The 19,924-nt window shown below is 33.9% G+C and overlaps 1 protein-coding gene across 1 annotated transcript in view; it reads right to left on the minus strand.

Annotated features, from left to right (window-relative positions):
* LOC113508594 overlaps window positions 1–19,924 on the minus strand; it is a 61,387-nt gene that overhangs the window by 15,878 nt on the left and 25,585 nt on the right. The window contains exons 2-3 of the mRNA XM_026891717.1: window positions 4,752–5,114; window positions 1,297–1,414 (exon numbers count right to left, since the gene is read on the minus strand). Coding sequence (XP_026747518.1) covers window positions 1,297–1,414; window positions 4,752–5,114 — 481 coding nt within the window. The remainder of the gene's footprint in view (window positions 1–1,296; window positions 1,415–4,751; window positions 5,115–19,924) is intronic.

Genomic DNA, 19,924 nt, shown 5'->3' on the forward strand with positions numbered 1-19,924 from the left:
GTTTTGTGTAGGCACGTAGTGATATGTTGCCCAAAAGCAAGTCGCAGGCGCAGCTTCTCGATGACGTCACGCAGTGAAACACACTGCTCAATTTCGTCGCGCGTAGTACACGCTGCTGTGGCTCAGTGCGCGCGCCACCGGACCTCCAATCAGCGCGGCGCCAGTTCGAGCCCGGGTGTGGGGACCACCAATTATTTCACTTTTTCAAACTATGAACACTGGGACGTCAACTATCTCACTCTAGCCGCGCCCACTGGGAGGGTCCAGGCCATATATACACCACAAGAGCAACAAGGAATTCAAAACTAACAGAAACAACCAATTACAATTAAAAACACTTGAATTATTAGTACGCTTTGTGCTAACTAGGCCGCACACGTCCACCTCGAGTTGTGGTCAGCGGAGAACATATAATTAGAGGTTCTATATATATTACTACAAGCACAATTACCTCAAACGGCTTTATGATTTCCTACAAACATAAATTATAACGAAAAGGAATATCATATTAAAACAAAACAGAAACAGTTTGCTATTTTATAAAGCCACATTATTTCATAAAATTAAATTAAATGTGTGCCCTCTATTTAATTTGTAGGTACACACAATAAAAACTAAGGCACTATATATAAAAAATGCCGAACAGTAAGGTTTCACCAATAAAACCTATTTTTAGATTCCCCACACGAATCAGACCACAAAAAGTACATTTATGTTTACGACTGGCTGTAATATAAAACGGAACATCTGTCTAGATGGCCAATTATAGCCCTGGAAAAATTCATGACCCACAGTACATTAGCGCAGAAGACATAACAAGCGAACCTCGTAAGTTTGTTGGTAATGCATAGAATAGCGATAAGAACGCGGGATCCATGGTCAGCGAGAAAATAGTCATAGGATTTTGAAACGAAATGCCATCGCATTTGGGTTTATTTTACACGTATTGCCATGATCTCAAATGATTTGAAAGATCAGCACTTCTAGTTTTTTTTTCCTTTATTAATAATTTGTACCTTTTTCCCATGAAGTTACTTATGTCATTTTAATCCGATATCTTTCACTATCGACGTACAACTTCTACTGCAAATACCATGTGTATTTAGAATTCTCAAAAAATCTTAACTTATACTGATGAGCAAGCAATTAACAACCTTTACTATTTATCCTAGATGTTCGAGATGTTCTTTGGCTGTCATGAATTTTACAGTACACATACATTATATTTATGCGGACTATAACATTAAAAAGATTGGCTGAAATCAACTTACAATTTAAACAACAATAAATACTTACTTCTCGGGCGTAGCTATCGTGAGGTTCGGCGACGGGAATGCCCCATCCGCAGCGCAGATGACGTTCACCGTGTCGTCATCCGTCTTGTTCTGAATCAGTCGGAAACTCGTCTCCGGCACTGAAATTTGATAGCTTTGTAGAATATACCTTTGTTTGTGTGACTCTGTAAAGGAACAAATGGGTGGTGTGTTTGTGTGTTTGGTGTTTGTCTTTGGATTAGTCTTTGTGTCAGCTATGGACATTGTGATGGCTGTCAGATCTGGTATATTAGGAAAAAGTTTATGCTTTTTTAATGTGGTTTGTTTCGTTAAATTTGTATCACGTTATTATTGGCTACTTTTATATGAAACAATACCAGTTTCGACAAAAGACTCCAGGCGTGGCATGCTTAGAAACGAATAGAGTGAGATTTTTGCTGTAGCAAGATATAGTAGACTAATATCTATAACACCCACTAAATAATTTTTTGCTTAGAGGATTTGAACAAGCTCTGAAAATCTTAATATCTTGAAACAAGATAGCTGTCAGAATTCATGGAAATTTATTAAAAACAGGTATAATGCGTAGAGAACAAATCGATTGAATGAAAGTCATCCCCAAAAATAAACTTGCTAATCCATATTTGAATGGAACTATCAAGAACAGGACAGAACCAAACACCCTGGATCAACGCTCCACTATAATATATGTTCAAGGATAAAATTAGCCTTAACGTGTTCGTATATTTCCTGGACAAGTTGACGTTAATTACAAACGATTCTGGATACATGTATCATTCTGTCTGTATTCCCTGAAGTAACTCACCCTCGTTTCCTGAATGACAGAGTAAGCCCCGAGTAATGGGGGTCGAGTATGTTGCCACTTACAATACAATTATAATTGCAGTTAATGATAAAGATCCATTTAAGTGTATGTCCTCAGTTTGTATTTTTTCCTTGTGCTTGAAACCTGAATTGGAATATTCAATGAGTTTGTAATTGTAACTACATTTTTAATTTAAAGAACTTCAATAAAACAATTTTCATTAAAACATTTTTTTTTCAGATAAAATTGTAAACTAACAAACCATTACGGTTAAAAAAAGTGTTTTGTCTGGATCGAGACAAGTTCGAAACAAATACCTAACAAAAACAAAGTTTCCTTTTGGTGTTTATTGCACAATTTGTTTCGACTAGTGCCTTGTGTCAATACTAATTATAAAAAAAGTTTATTTAGAAAACTGAACTTCAAAACATTGAAATCTTTTACCGACTTATTACTACACACCCTAATGTCTCAAACCACAGAAGTAAATACTCGAATAAAACGCATAAAATAGGAATGGTGTAAAGCAATTCAGTATAGTCTTATTTTGCCAGAGGGCTTACAAGTGTCATCGATATAAAAAGGGGTGCGCACAGCAGATGTTGAACGTACAAAACTAGCTTAGTCGAACAAAAAGGATATCCGATGCAAGGAAGAGGCGGTAGCGAATCAGAAAGGATATACGCACAGCCTACTTAAATGTACTCTTACATTGTTGTAGAGTCAGCGATGTTTTTTTTTTTCGAGAATCTTTGTGGGTACCATAAGCGCCTGGTTTGGTTAAATATATTGAATGATCAAAGACACAAATAGAGGGAGACGGAAGACTATATTAGGTAAATGTTACTAAAATAAACAAAAATATTGTGACTTAATTTTTTTTTATAGAATTTATGTGAAGAAACTGTTTTTGTCAATCAATTCTTTGATGAATATTTGGCGTCCTATTCATCCTTTAAAGTAAATACATTTCTTATTATTTGCATATTCCTAAAATGCATAACTTCAATATCAACAGATTTAATCAAAATTGAAATAATGATGACAACTTTGCCCAACAATTAGATAATTTTAGAGTATACTGCCTCTACTACTTTAACTTGCTCTTTAAGAAAGCGGTTCCTATTCAACAGCTTTAAAATAAAATCCAAATAAATAACAATCATTATTCTTGAAACTGACCTCAAGACACGTGATTTATAACCTTTCACACCCCTTTTGTAAGGTTAATCAACTTATCTTTGTCAAACGAAGCTAATACACATACTTGGGCTCGCCACAATGGGGTAAGGGTGGATAATGAACGATCCGATCGCAAGTCATTGCTTTATATGTTTTACTATTGTCGGTAAATTGGTTTGAATACTTTTTATTATTAGTATTAATAGTTGGATTGACGCCTGGTATTTGGGTGGTTATTTTATAGAGAGCTTATTTTTAATTCGTACATTTTGTAAATACAAATATATTTAATATTGGGTACTTTTTTTGCATAGAACTGTTAGAATAATGTAAAACATCGGAGATTGATGTTTAAATCAATTTAAAAAAATGGTTCAATACCAATAGATTGACATCGATTAAATAAATTTCGATTTCAATTGTCTTGCTTTAACGCTTTATAAGATACAGCCGTTGGCAGAAGGACAGACAATGAACACTTAGAACTAGGATTTTGTTTTTATCTTTTGAATATGAAACCCAAATAATATTTACTTTATAATTGACAATACTATTATTTTTATTCCTTTTAAAGACAAATGATTGAAATACTCCCAAGTATTAATAGTATTTTTTAAACTTTCAAGAAAACTAAATTTTACAAGGCATTATATAACCCAAAACATCTGCATCACACGAAACTTCACCTCAAAAACTTCCGTCAACCGTTAACATAAACATCCCATTAAATCTGACCCAGTAATTGAGCTGTCAAACATTTTTCACCTTGTACCACGACTTAAAACTGTGTCAGGACCGCGCTATGTATTATGCGAGAAACTAAACGGTTTACGAGGACACAGAAATATGAAATTCAATGTTTTCTTAGTATGGATTGGACGTCTTGCGTTCAAGCTTTATGTAACTTTAACACGAATTTCCGAGTATACAGTCGGGGCACGTGTGTATGTTAGAATAGAGTTGAATGTATGGGAATGAAAACAAATGGTTGAACAGAGGCCACGAGGTTAAGATAACATCAATAGACTTTCATGTATAATGTGTAGTTAGTAGCATTCCAACGGTATAATGTTTAGAGGTTTAGTTGCTGAGCAGAATTAGACTTTATAATTCTTGAATTACTATTTAATTCATGATAAAATTCGAATAAAACATATTTAATATTTGAAAAAAGAAAGAACTGCAACAATTCTAGTGCGAGACTTATTTTCGATGTCGATTATAGCTTCAAAAATATTACCCTCCTTAGGTTAATCAAAGATGTCCTACTATCTCCATACTAAATTTATCGAAATCGGTACAGCGGGTAAAGAGGCAACAAGCATAAACTAAGTAACGTAAGGAAACGTATGTAAGTGTATGTGTCTTATATGTATACTGTATTGTTTTCTGTTGTGTATGAATAAACTATTAAACAAAGTATCATAAAGCGGTTCCTCATTTAGTATCGATTTAAAATAAATACTCACCAAAAACAGTCATGTGTTTGCTCTTGACATCTTCATCAAGGAACGTCGATACTACACAAATATATTCACCAGAAATGTCTGTATCTAATTTCACTATACGCAGAGCTCTATACATTTTCAAGGGATCGTCCGATGCCCTATAATTTAAGTCTACCCGACCCCTCAAAATACCAATGTCCTGAGGTTTTTGTGTCACTATCCACTGATACACTGGTTTTGTTTTGCTCCTGAAGAACCATTTTACCATAAGGCCAGGAGTTCGGTTCCCGTATGTGTAATCACAGTCTAATATTACCGAGTCTTGAACACCATATTGTATTATTTCTGGCACTACGAACTTCACTATTTTTATTGCATGTAGACCTGAAACAAAAGAGAAAATTGTTAGATATTTTATTCAAAAGGCAATTAATATACATAACTCGTTTTCAAATTTAATACATTAAAAATCTTTGACTTCTTACAATATAAACAGGCATAACAAACCCTTAAAATCTAGTCATGAATCACCTAAATACATAGAACGCGTCTTAAGTTACGTTAGCAAGCTTCATTAAAAATAATTCGCAAATTTTTAAGGTTTAAAAATCTGTTACAACTGACACCATTCTCACGCTAATCCCACATTTTATGTAAATAAAGCCAAACACAAACAACTCCACATAAATAATAGATTTGGCATTAGAAATAACGTTCACCGATTTATTAGTAAAACAGTCAAAGCGAAGGCTCCCGAAAAGATAATAAACTTAAGTTAAACAGTAAATTCAGTGATTGACAACGTCACTTTAGCAGACAGGAACAATAACAAATCGGTACGCAATATTGACGGAAAGAAGGCATTGAGGCGTTTTCTTGGTAATGTAAATGATTAATATTCATTGGACAGCAACAAACAATTTGCTGAAGACACGTTGTCCCCTCAAGTTGCTTGAAGAAAACTCCCTCTAGCTAATCCATATCCATCAGTCTTGTAGTCCGCGGACCATTAATATTTATGCAACTCCCAAGTCAACGCTGTTGAAAGCTCATTTAAATTCATCCTTGGTCCTACTTAAAAGCGAGAGTAGGCACGACCTAAAAATTTGATTCGGTAGCACTTAAAATTTTATTAGTGGATGCTTTCGAAGTAAATAATGTTGAGAATGATAACTAATTCATAAACCCCGAATACGAAATCGGAACTTAGCTTAGAGACGTTCTTAAAAGTCTAGCTGTCACTGCTTTTTACCTTAGTGCTAGGGACGGTATAAGACCTGAAAGAAAAAGAAAACCGAGTCAGACTCGCGATGCTGAGAGTTCCGTAAAAATATACCAGACAAAAACGAACTTGCTGAACAAGATAAAAAATAAGGGTTATCTATCACATTTATGATTTAAACGTTACTTAACTATGTATTGTTGTTATACCGGCGAAAAAAAAACATCGGTGGAAATTTCTTCTTTTTAGCTTCTATGGTTGACGGAGACAGACGGACGGATAGAAATGGAACAGATTTCCATTTTTACCCTTCGAGAACGGAATCTTGCAAACTGATTGACATTTTAGTAGTCATCCAAAAACTAGCTATTTTAATCAAGAGGAAGTTTAATATTTGTAATGCCATATAGGTCAGTGAAGTGCGAAGTCAAGTCTACAAGTTTGTGTAAGGGGGTGACGGGTAGGATAACAAAACGGGCACTTGACTGCCGACAAGTTAACTGTCAACAGTATCGTATCTCGCACAAAATAGGCCTGTTATTTCTGAATCTGTCTCTAAAGGTGGGTAATATCTCGGCCTTCTAATTAAACCACAGTTCCTTTGAACACTATTTATGTTTTAGTAGGATATTTATAAGGGACAAACATTAATATTAGAGTGGAAATTTAAATAAATTGACTTTGACGCGGCATGCTTCTGTGATTTCTATTTGTTGAACTAAAATGAGATTTTTAGTCCAATTTATATCGGTTACTTGTACTTTGGCGTAACGAAAGAGTTGATTCAATTCTTAAGTGTAGGAAATGACACGTCATTGGTGGTTTTATTACCTTCAATGCTTGTACGTCAATTGTTATATAAATCTCACTTATCCACAACAGCTGGAACTTAGAAGCTCATTAAAATATATGAAAATTCTTTCCTGGAAAAATTCAAAACACGGGTCTTCAAAAATGTGTCGTCGTTACGCTTCCGTCTTGTCCAAGAGCACTTGCGGTCTCAGAACTTCAAAATTTGCACTAACGAGGTGACTATCTAGTTGTCACATTTGAATGAAGGCGACGTGAGGTTGGACGTAGTTTGGGTAGCGGCATTGCGGTCAACTCCCGGTGACCATTGTTGCGAACGATAACGTCAGCAACTCGGCACGAAAGCCACACGATTTAACGAAACAAATATAGAATAAATATTTTTCGGCCATTTTGGTTTCATTATAAAAATGTTCGGTTTGTTATCTTGATGTAGTGGTAATTGAAAATTTAATATCGAAGGCCTTTATTTCGGTTCAAAAAAGAAAAGGTAGAAAAAAGCTGGAAAAGCTTAATCCTTGCGTCGCGAGGGTTTCACTAACATGTAAGTCACATGCACAAAGACATCAAAACTACATTTGACAACTGACAAGCATTACGGATAAGCATTAAAGACAAGCATACAGACAAGCATTCGAGAATCACACAAATGCTTGTCCTACGCGGGAATCGACAAAAGAAATTTCGCGCTCAGTGAGTAGGCGTGGTGACCTCAACCAATCAGCTATCCTTGCAGTCATATTAACCTTCCATACTGAAAAATCCATTTAAACGAAGTTAAAATTTAACATCATCTATTTAAAACATCCATCTGTTTTTATTCTTATCAAAGTACACGTTTTATTTTTTCGCTTGATTTAAGAACTGCCGGAAACAAGTTCGGGTCAACCTTATTATACGGCTAGTCCTGTCTTCAACTTTTAACGTTTTTGTGTGAAACTTCCCGCGGTCACGACGTGAAGCCCGAACGCTATCTTGTGACAACAGCCGGCAGGTTTTTCCTTGTATTCATAAAACATAATAAGTGTATAAGAATAATATAAAGTTGTATTTTATTCAGCCAACTACGTTACAAGATAAAAAATGTGTTTCATTCTAGAAATTGTTGTTTCTTTTGTTTTATTTCTATTTGCTTGGTTGACGGCGTTTTTGTGTGAGCTTTGTTTGTGTTTGTGCTTGCATTCTCGTTTTTCAGATTTTCAGAGGTTCTAAGAACACGTCTTAAAGGAATATTATAATTATGGTTTTAGAAGGGTGACAGAGCAATATATGGCAAAGAGCGGCATCTAAACATGGTGGATATTTATTATTTTAAGACGTAGCGGTAATTTTGATTGAAACTTTGATCTGGTTCTAACCATATGACTTGAATGTAAACTTTTACAGAATTCTGGAACCAATTTAACGACGAGTCTAAAATCTTCACAACACTATACAACCAAGCGTTTTCATTGCTATTTATTGGTAAGTACAACTTCAAACAAAACTTGAGGCACACAACTAGAAATCTTCAACAACTGGGACAACGCGGAACTAGCTTACTTGTACCTCGTAACATAGATTGTCTAATTAAACTTTGCTAACTCATTTGCCAATGTTTTGTTCAAGCAAAACACATTCGCAAATTTCATGTTTACTGTTGAAGATGACTTTAATTAATATTGGAAAACTTTGAACAATATAAACTCATGTAAATTATATAATTTGAATTTTGATATTGATGAATAATGGAATTTATATGTTTTAATTATAATTTGTAATAATAGATGAAGTTTTGTTCAGAATTATTATAATGACTATCAGTTGAATATTTTCTCGTTTTATTTTAAAAGAGAACATCATAATCTGAAGTCATACTTTGGTTTTTAATATTCGTAGACAATGTGAACAGTTTTCAGTTCAACTGAAGCATTTAATTTTATTAGTTCAAAGCTCCATAGTTTTATAGTCATAAGTTTTAACGTACATTTGAAAACATGCTCGTATATTTTTATTATTATGAATTCACAACTTCTTCAAAGTTTTAGAACCATTATAGACACTTCAAACGGCTATTTTTATTCATCGAATTTAACAACACATGTCATGTTCATTGTGAGAGTGGTATGTCTTTATGTGGTTTTATACTATTTGAATTCTTTGGTTTCTTGTTTGAAAAAAAAAAAAATTAAATTGAAAAAGTTCGTACCTATAATATACATATGATGAAATCATTACACCATCTTACAAACTCAGGAATAATTTGTTATTTATTTATTTATGTAAACTTTAATGTACAATTGTGGTACATAAGGCCGATGTAATGTTATAATAGCTTCTGTAATTAATTGGAATGGACTGAGATACATCAAATATTTCCTTTACAGCTTTCTAAGTAAGTAATACCGGTACAATAACATTTGTAGTAAGGGCGTTATTATTTTTTAATTCGATTCCGAATCCCTAGCCGACCCTCTGATCTTATTTATATTTAATTTCGTCCGATGTACACAGTATTCATCGTATTTGTAACAGTGCGTGTACCATGAGCCTATAAAAAAGGGCTAGGGCTATTGCGGAAACGAGACAGCGCTCTACAATCCGTAGTGTTGTCTCACTCTGTCATTGGGAATGGTTCTAATATGAAAGCTCATAGTAAGCACCCAGAAATCGAATTGAAGCTTCGAATGGCGTTAAGAACGCTGAACTTTATCAATTTCCAACACTATAGCCCAAAATTAATTGGAATTCAATTTGCTGACGGTTCAATAAGATTCACCTTTTAATTTACATTTTAAGACGTTTATTACTCGGCTGTTGGCTGTAGATATATTTAGTATTGGTCGTTTGTAGCACAATTTGGATTGGATTTCAATAATCCGTTTTGGTATTATTTGTATTTTTGATCGGATTGTGACGTAACTTGGGAAATAAGTGATATTCAGTGTTGCAGTGTTATTTCATTAATATTTTGTGTTTTAATTTTCGTTATCATATATTTTTTTATCTACTCATTAATTATACTCTACTTATTACATGTAAACATCTATATTCGTTCTATTTAAAAATAAAATGTAAACACAACATCTCTACAAAACATAGTACGAAAATGTATACACTTAAAGCCATTTGTCTAACCTAAAATGGAACGACGACGAAACAGAAACTAACCAAAATTACAAGTAATACACCGTAATGTGTCCTTAATACATTTAGAAGCAAAATGAGCGAAACAGAGCAACATTAGGACAATATTTTCGAGTCCCAACCGACATCAGAAGGTCGCGATAATATATTATATCCCAGTGGCAGCCCCGAGCTAGCCAATGCCTTTATAGCAAACTCAGTGGACTTATTACTCGTCGCGCAAAAGCAATTTGGCAGCAGTTTATAGACAATAGTTTGTACATGATTTCTCATCGTCAAATTGATTAATTTATTTATTCATTTAAACTTCGTGGTATATAAGGCAGACTTAATGCCGCCGTTATCTACCAGTCAAGATTTGGGTCAAAAGGAGAAGCTGGTGGTACAGGTTAAACAGTACAATACGAAACAATTAAAGTACTAAATCTAACTATGGATATTATTTATGCTATTGGTCTGAAATCATTGCGAAAACTATTGATGCTTTGCTTGTGGAAGGTACATCAAAAATACTAATACCAATATTGGCAGTCCCTTATTATCAGAACAACATTAACTATTCAACCAAATATATTATTATGTATAATGTTTTACAAAATAAATATTTGAACTCGGTTGCACAATTTTTGCTATCGAATTGCTACATCTTCGCATTTACATGATACATAATACCGTCGCCTAGTCCGTACCTTCGTCGCTATTAATAATGGGTTTCCTTTGCCTACCGTACATGTGTGTGACATTAACGACAATGCTTTTACTGGTCATTTATCGTGTTGAGTTCTTTATTTAAATTCTTTTTCTTTTTTTCCTGTTTGTAATGGGCACTTTGCCTTTTATTGTTTTGTAAACAAAGTTTATACTTACGAGAGCATTAAGCTTCAAACTTGATTGTTTAGAATAATTCGTTATAAGATCTAATAGGCGTATTAGAAAATAAGTAAATGAAATTTCTACCCTAGATATAGCATGCAGGTAACCCATTGATAGTATCCAATGTTGAATTTTTGTATTGCAATAAGTTAGAATTAGTTTGCACGTTTCAAAAAAGAATATGTTTGGTTATCATTTCCTTAACCAACGCCTAAAAGAGACTTAAGCAAGAAATCTAAATACTGAGTAATTAAGATCTCTAAAAAAATAATTTTTCATACATAACAGCATTTATATATCACGCTTATATGATTGTCAGTATGTGAGTCTGTTACCCCCTCACGCCTAAACATCTAGACCAATTTTAGTGTGAAGGTAGGCGATACATTGGATTGACATATTATTATTAGCTCGTTTTATCCGACTTCGTTTAAGCAGGGTAACGTTTTACAAGTGTAATCAGCGTAAAGGAGAGCAACAAAACGATCAGTTTTACAAAACGATACTAATTTCTTATTGCATGTCTCTTAAAAGGTGTGAAACGTATTTACGTTTTGCTCTACTTTATTAAGTCTACTATTTCATTATTTCTCCATTAAGAGTGTTTTATCGAAGCGATATCGTAGTAAATGCACCTAATTGATACTGGCACTTATGTAACTAAAAGCTCAATCTAGGTTAAACGTTTAGCCTACTTGTAAGAATATAGAATGTAGCTTTATTGTTTCCTGTTCATATAAAAAAAAATCAGTTTTTAAGAGAACGGAAAATAGTTTTATCACAAAGTAAACTACACATCTAAAAGTGCCGGCCAAGTTGGACTCGCAACACTTGGGCGCTGTATAAATTGTAAAAAGGTTACAAAAAAACATTGTTTGCAACACAAAATGGTCACCGGTAGCTTAACCTAGATGAAAAATTGAAATCGTCTTGCTATTACGGTTCATGAGAAAAACAGACAGACCGACTTACAGCAGACGGGTTACGTTTTTACTAGGGTACGGAATCCCAGAAAGAAGTTTAACTACCTTACTAAAATTGTAAAGGAGAACCAACATACTTTAACTCTAAACTTTTAGATCATTTTTATTCAAACCAAAATCGATTAATACGTGTATTTTAAAAGACTTTTCTTTTCAGAATAGCCCTGTTAAATGTATAACTAAGATTTACATCTATAGATATAGTGTAGTGTAATAGTCTTGTCGATATTGAGTCGATCATTTGCATGTTAATGGCTAGCCTTTAGAGATGTAAATGCTAATCAGAAGATAGTTAACTGGGTTCTGAGCAGTCTTGTTGTTTGAAGAAATTTAAATTGACTCTTGTTCATTATAAAGTTGTTAGTTAAAATTAATAACAGCCTTATTAAGCAAATACACTATTCCTAGGCAAGTACCTTTGTGCATATAACGAAGGATTGAACTATATTCTTATTAAAATAAACACAAAGACACCCGAACTCGGAACCAATATTCGAGTGTCACAAAAAAAGCGGATTTGGCATGGTGAACTTTGCCACTCGATAAACCGTACAGAAAGAAATCAATCAATGATACACTCGCCTAAGACAGTGCAGTTTTGAGACCTAATTGTGTATTGTTCTATCAGAATTTTCTTCTTTAATAAATTACCCAAACTGACAAAACAAAATAACACAAAAAACACATGCATTGAACAAAAACGAATGACCAACAACATTCTAAGTATTTATTCAAAAACTCAGCAGAAATGAACAAAACGCCAAGTTCATAACTCCAGTACGGCCAGAACTGAACATCAAGTACAGAAGCCATGAGCACATTGGGTAATCAAATATATTACATGAATGGGTCTCTTTCAAACGCCATTAACTACAATACGCTCAGCCATTCAGCTTCGATTATTGTTGAAGTGAGTCATGCTGTTAGAGTAGAATGGAGATGGTATTCTATGACTGTTCGTGTGTATGCGTTTGTGTTTGTCTTAGATTTGTAAATTCTTGACCCAGTTTTGGAGGTGATAGTTGATATTATAGGATAAAAGTCATAAAAGTTGAAGTAAAATATAAATATACCGAAACAAACGAAAAGAAATATATTTTTCATAATATCAGAATAATATAGTAAAAATTGGTAAGAACTAACTTCAGTAAAATAAAGTGAACAAGCAGATGAAACAAACAGAACAGTCCCTATTATCATGTACAGGATTTGACGTTGTCACTGTTTTCCACGGTGGTGACAAATACCAGGGAAAACGCGCTTAGTTATTTGGTTAACGTGTGAAAAAAAAACTATTCGTATAAAAGAATTAGATCTAGAGATAGATAAAGTTTATATTTAAAATTGAAACATTTCCCGAAAATACGAAAGAAAATCTGTTTTGTCATTGTTCCCACTTGAAAGAAAACCGGCTCAATTTATGCTTTATTTCCAAAAAAAAGAAAAAAATATCATCTAACATCACCGCCTCTAAAATTGTACACAGAAAGATGGAAGGCTACGGTTTTAATTAATTAAAGCCCAAACGGCGGATGCAGAACAAAGTAGCTTTTGCCACACAAAAATATCGTTGTTTCTGCGAGATGGAAACGAGCACAAAATGTAGGTCGGACCGTCGTGAAGTTACTTACAAAGATGTAAAAACTGTGCTCTAAGTTGTAAGCGGCGGAGTTTTCACACGTTTCGTTGCTATGCAATAATGTGTAGAGTTTTACAAGGTAGCTCAGCGCTTAATAATTATAAAAGTGTTGAAAAGTGCTTTCATATTTTTCGTATGTACGAGATGTATGAAAGTAACAACTTACCACGCTTGCTGCTTTCAAGGACTAAAATGTGTAAAATGTGTTTTTTTTAAAGAACTATTTTTGAAATCTACCATCATTAAACTAAAAAATAGTGAACCGAAAGCTGTTAACCTACAAATTGGTAAAAAAAAATGTTAAAAAGATTTTTTTATGATTTTTCACCCCACTTGCGCCATATTTTAAAAGCTGCAAGGCGCGTAATTTCTCGTGATCTCAAAACGTGGGGCGGTCCGCGCGCCATTCCGTTTGTCTCCTATTTTGTTAATATTGTGTGTTTACGCTGTTCATGCATACGAGACCGAAGGGGAAATGTGAACATTTTCATGACTCATTCTTGAAAAGAAAATTACTAACAATGCATGTTGCAAATTTACATCCCTCTTCTTTAATAAAAGAGAAGACATCGTTCTTTCTTTATTGGAGTTAGTGAAAAGACTTAATGACAGATTTCATAAAAACTTATGATTTAGGGTAATTTCTCATAATGATAGTCACATGAATAAAATGATTGTTAAAGTATGTCAGTATATGTATATTTGTTACCGTTGCACGCGTAAATGGCTCAACCGATTTCGATGAGATTTTGGTGTGGTGACAGCTGGCACTTTGTGTTAACAAACAGGCTTCCTTAATCAGATTTCTTTACAGGAAGGTAACTTTTCTGCACCTAGTACCTACGTCCAAACGGGCGGAGCCGCAAGCAAGAGCTAGATATAACATACTTATAGCATCACGTTATTTTAGTAAACTGTTCAGTGTATATGGGATCCATGGACTGTATTGATCGTGTCTATTACGACTGAAACCAATCACATTACGTTCTGTTGAATGATCTTAAGTTCTAAACATGCTGTATAGTTCTCACAGGACAAGAGTACCTAGAATTAATTAGTTTCATAAGTAAACAAGTTTATACCAGGAACCATATATTATAATTATCTCTTTGGATACGGAACTCTAAAGCTCACACACATTAAAACCAGCTAAAATATAGAACAAAATTTGCCGCATCACGATCTCTTTGTATTTATATCTAGAACTTTCTAGAAGCTTCCTATCGAATAAAATTCAATTTTGTACTTCTATAAAGAGGTTTTCTAAAGCGAGTATCAAGCGAGGTCTAACCACGGGGTCAAAATACTCACCTTTATGACCCTGTTTACGTGTCTCCTACATGTCAAAGGTGAGTTTTTATAGAACGTTTATAGCTTCACTTTAGAGGTGACATCAAATGTTTTATAGTTCGTTAGTACTTATAAAGGTGTTAAAATACATGATAAAGATAAAATATTGTATATGAACTTATTTTGACATTGGCAAGCATAGCAGTTTGTTTTTTATGGAGGTCTCGTTTTTGTTGATTTATCAAGATCAAAGCTTTATCTGCTTTACGTACATATATACTCGTAAATAAAAACTGATTATCCTACTACTATTATAAAGGCGAAAGTTTGTAAGTATGGATGTGTGGATGTTTGTTACTCTTTCACGTAAAAACTACTGAATAGATTTGAATGAAACTTTTGCACAATATAGCTTATACATCAGAATAACACATAGGCTACAATTTTTGAGGTTTCTAATCTGAGGTCGTAAAAAAACACATTTTTTGCGCTTACATTGCAAACGCTGACTGAATCCTACAAGATAGATAGAGGGCAGATAGATAGATAGAAGGCAGGTATAAATTATAACTTATATCTTTTAACCACGCGGCAACAGCTAGTGTAATCATAAATACACCTAAAGTTAATTATATTTTGTTAGAAGAAAAAAGGCAATTCCTAAAATTAGAATTAGACATTCCATACATTTGTCAACGTCTAGCTCAAATAAGTAACGGAGGATCGAAATTATTTATATTATTATGGATAGACTATTGCCTTCGTCACGAAATTCACTGATTTCAATGCACAAATGAGTTATATTAAATAATTTTTCCTATGTGTGTGTCAAATATTATCCAAATCTACTCAACAGCTTTTAAAGTGTGGCCAATATTAATCAACTCCCACTTTTACGTCATAATATTTATAAGTACAAAAACTTGTAGAAAACTTAATTTAGAAGGTTTAATGGAATTTTAAATTTTCTCAGGTGTCCGTAGTTTTAAACTCGCGTTCAAAACTTTCCGTCTGTGTAAACATGATAGTTTTCTTAACGTTTATCTTTTATTACTTTAAAAAGATGGCGTCTTGAGATGAACGACCTTTTATCGAATTCGTATGGCGTAATAAATATCAATTAAAAAAAGACAGGCAACAGATGAACAAAAAGTGATTATTACCTATTTAAACACTTATCATTATTGGGTTGACTTAGAACCAAGTGTCACATTTCAAGCTGACTTGATTTCAGACGTGACTTTCATAGTATTAGACAATCCTCAGGTTTCTCATGTGTATTTCTTCACAGTGTTCAGCAAGTGAAAATTGTAGTACACATTATGAATTTATAAAGAAAATGTATGCGGGCCGAGATTCGAACATGCGACCTTATGACTTAGCACTCCTACGTTTAAACCACTCGGCTGCCACGTATTGACAGTCATCATCTGATTAAAAAGGACCAAGTTAACTATTACAGTCTAAGAGACAGCCATTATCTTACAGGATGTAGTGTTTAATGTTTGAGGCCTGATTAAACATTTTATCTCAAAGATGTCATCACCATTCATACGTTAGGCGACATCTGTCATCATAAACATTGCAACTGAGAATGACATTTATCGATAAGGTCACAGATCAAAAACTCAACTCGAGATATCTGAGAGACGTTCTCGACAAAAATATTTGATTGACATTCATTATATTTAGAAACGAATCGATAACAGCAAGGAAGTAACAAAGTATTTGATAATAGAAAGTTCATGAAAGTTATCAAATAATGATTTCTTATCAATGTTTTGGTGACTTAAGTTATTTAATATGATACTGATAGTACGTTTTGTGTTTTTAGGGTTCAGTAGCCATTCTGTAAAAACGGAAGCCTATTAGTGAGGCTCCACTGCCTGTTCGTCCGTCACCAGCCTATACCTTATGAACTATGGTAGCTTTACAGATGAAATTTTCACGGTTGATGTATCCCAGAGTGGGTTCAGGTTTACCGCAAATTATATACAGAACCCCCTGAGTCGGTAGTCCAACTCGCACTTGACCAGTTTTTCAATAAGTTGTTTCTTATCATTTTCAAGTAATTTATTATACTGATCGATTTTTGTTCGTTTGATACTCATGGTGCTTGGTATCATTTTTAATAAGTAATTTCTTATCCCAGTTTTAATATTTCTGAATGAATTATGGCTGTAGATGTCGATATTTTTATTATTCTTCTTTCCTATACAGCGCGTAATATAATGTGCGTATCTAATGAGATAAGCGCTTTCTCCGCCTACATACATACCTTTACTAACATCACCCTTACAATGTTTGCAACCTCAAACTAAAGAATATTATTACTCCAAGTACACCACATCAATATTACGTAACCAAACATCAACAGACCCTGACACTCCATACATATTGTATCGGTTATCAACAAAACACACATCATTCGCATTACATTCGAGTCAGCCATATAAAAATAGCTTTATCGTCCAAGCAAACGTATGGCCGCCAATTTTCTTGAAAGCACGACGTATCTCGCTTGACATTCGATACGAACGGGGTCACATCACTACACTTTGATGTGTATCGATCTGGTTTAATAGTTGTTTTGTTCTTTTAGGGTTATGTGATCAAAATGTATTATATGGATACAGGAAATCTATTGAATCAAGTTATAATTCAAATGGACATCTGCTGCGACAAACTTGATTAATTGTTTTTGGGACCTAGTATATTACATACCTACACATTTACCATACATTTTACATTAAATAAAAAAGAAAATAGGTTCGTCAAATCATACACTTAAACCGAACACAGATAATCTTCATTGATAACTTTACATTCAATTACTTTTATAGTATCAGTTACTTCATTATAAACAATTGTTTGTACATAGAATGACAGACAGTCACAAAAGTTATCAGCAGGAACGTCTCACGGATGTCTCGACTTGACACTTAGATATTTGAACTCATTGAAGATAAGAGTGTAAGCTAAACCATTAATCCGAAAACCACAAAAAAAGTGTAGTCCTAGAATACTCCGCTGTCCCGCCTATAGAGACAATAGTTAAGTTCATTTAACAATAGCCATGTTCAATGACTTACGAGACAGGGTTTTTAAAAACATACGTCATTTATAAAACTTCGAAAATAATAATTTAAATTCTGCAAAGAAGCTTACATAATTAACGCAATCAAACACTACCCGGTCGTTGACTCTTCTTTAAGATTGAACTTAGCGAAATGGGTCATTATAGTGCATGAAGTTGAAAATCGATTTTAAGTCGCAGACTCGGTGCTGAAGTGGCCACGTTGGGAAATGACGTGCTCGGAATTCTACCTTCCTTTAAAGGAAATAATTATAATGAAGTCTTTATTTCTTTAATAACAAAGGGGAATGAAAATGCCGCTGGAACTCACGTGCAGGTTTTGAATTGCCCGACTGGTTGATGGACCAGTCCGACAATCGATCCGGAGACCTTTTTGGGTATGCGGTAACTGTATATTACTGATAAGGCAAAAAGCAATATTTTAACTGTAAATTATGTGGCTCTCTGACATTTTAAATGTATGGTTATAAGACTGAAATAGCGTTAAGCTCTTATTATATTTTATTCACGAAATGTATCTAAACTAGGATCAAAGAAAAAAGATAAGTCAACTTAGTTAAAAAGGTCAACACAACAGAGAATATTTATAGGGACTTTGTAAAAATTTTAGTGTGTGTGTTATTCACTCATAAAAATCTTTTTTTTTATATATAACCAAGAGTATTTTTATCATCGTTATCTAAAAATGACAAAACATGACGTAATTTCCTCGTACTTTATAAGAATCCATTTATTCAAGTATGCTAAAGTTAGCTTCTTCATGCATAGTAAGGAAGCAAATAATGTATACACTCGCTGGGATTAACGAAAATAACTGCGGGGAATCTCAGTTAGAAGCGACCTCAATCCCTTACCGAGGCGAGTAGTGGCTAAATTATTAACATCAGATAGCCAACATTAGGAAACTAAGGATCCCACAGGAAATGAGGAGTAAATTCATTTTTCATGTCTCTATTTCAAAGTTTTAATGGGTTTTGCGACGTAAACGCTGGACGTATCTAGATTGTTTTTGAACACAAGTACTTTTGAGTGTTATTAGATTTTAAGTTTACGTTTACTACTGACCTCGTTTCTTTTAGGGCGATGGTATAGTTTCGATAACATTTAGACGATGAACCAAAATCATAAGGTGAAAAATTTAGCTTAATTTAATAATACTGGAAGTCGATCTTGACATAACTAGGGATAAGGCCGGTTATAAAGATAAATTGTAATTGATTATTGGAGCTCAAAATGTCTGAAAACTTAGAAACAGCAGTATACTTCTACATGTCTCTTACATCAGCCATGTAAATAAAAGGCTCCTAGAAACGTTTGCAAAAGCTTAAAATACGAATACAACTTGCTTATTTTGCTTCCACTAAAGTTCCGCAAAACGGTGTTCATAAAACTGCAAATAGACAGCGCATTTTCCAGAATGTTCTTTCCATATTTTTTCGAGTTTATGTCCTAGAAGTCTCCGTCGTGGGAGCCTTCTGACAGCTTGCCACAGCGTGTCATTCCACCTCGGTGGTTAAACGTTGGCAGCCCTTTGTTTTTCATTGAAGATGAAAGTTTTTAGTTAGGCATCTTGTACCAGATCTGTCTCTAGTATTGACATATTGTTTAATAAAGTGATGGTTTTGTTAATGGCTTGTTTTTTTTTCTTCGAATTAGGTGGCAAGGCTATCCCCTTTATCGATATTAATCCATTTTTTGGTATCACAGAGAAATATACTGGGGCGAATAGAATTGTAGAGTAGCCACAATTAAACAACCTGGTGTTTGGACCTGGTGGGTGAAGTGGCGCAGCAGACTAATAGTACTAGTAGACTAGCAGACAGTCTATATTTTGTATACGGTTAAGATTTCTTAGAATCGGTTTTTTTTTCAACAAAAACGGTAGAAACTGTCTGTGACTGGCGAGTGAAGCTTAAAAAAGTATCTTCAAATTTACATCATTTATACTTTGAGATCCTTAAAAACTTTTCAAAGGTAAATCAAATGACGGGGTTTAAATTGTACTCAATTAAAACGATTTTCATTTTTTTGGCTTCGGACGTTAAAATGCGACGAAGTGACCGAAACTCTTGTAATTAAGTCTTTTGTTTTGATTCTTCGAAATTCAAATTATAAAAGGCGAGTCGAAATAAAATGTAACTTGTTTCAATTTTA

This window comes from Trichoplusia ni, chromosome 2, assembly GCF_003590095.1.
Source record: "Trichoplusia ni isolate ovarian cell line Hi5 chromosome 2, tn1, whole genome shotgun sequence".
Classification (NCBI taxonomy): domain Eukaryota; kingdom Metazoa; phylum Arthropoda; class Insecta; order Lepidoptera; family Noctuidae; genus Trichoplusia; species Trichoplusia ni.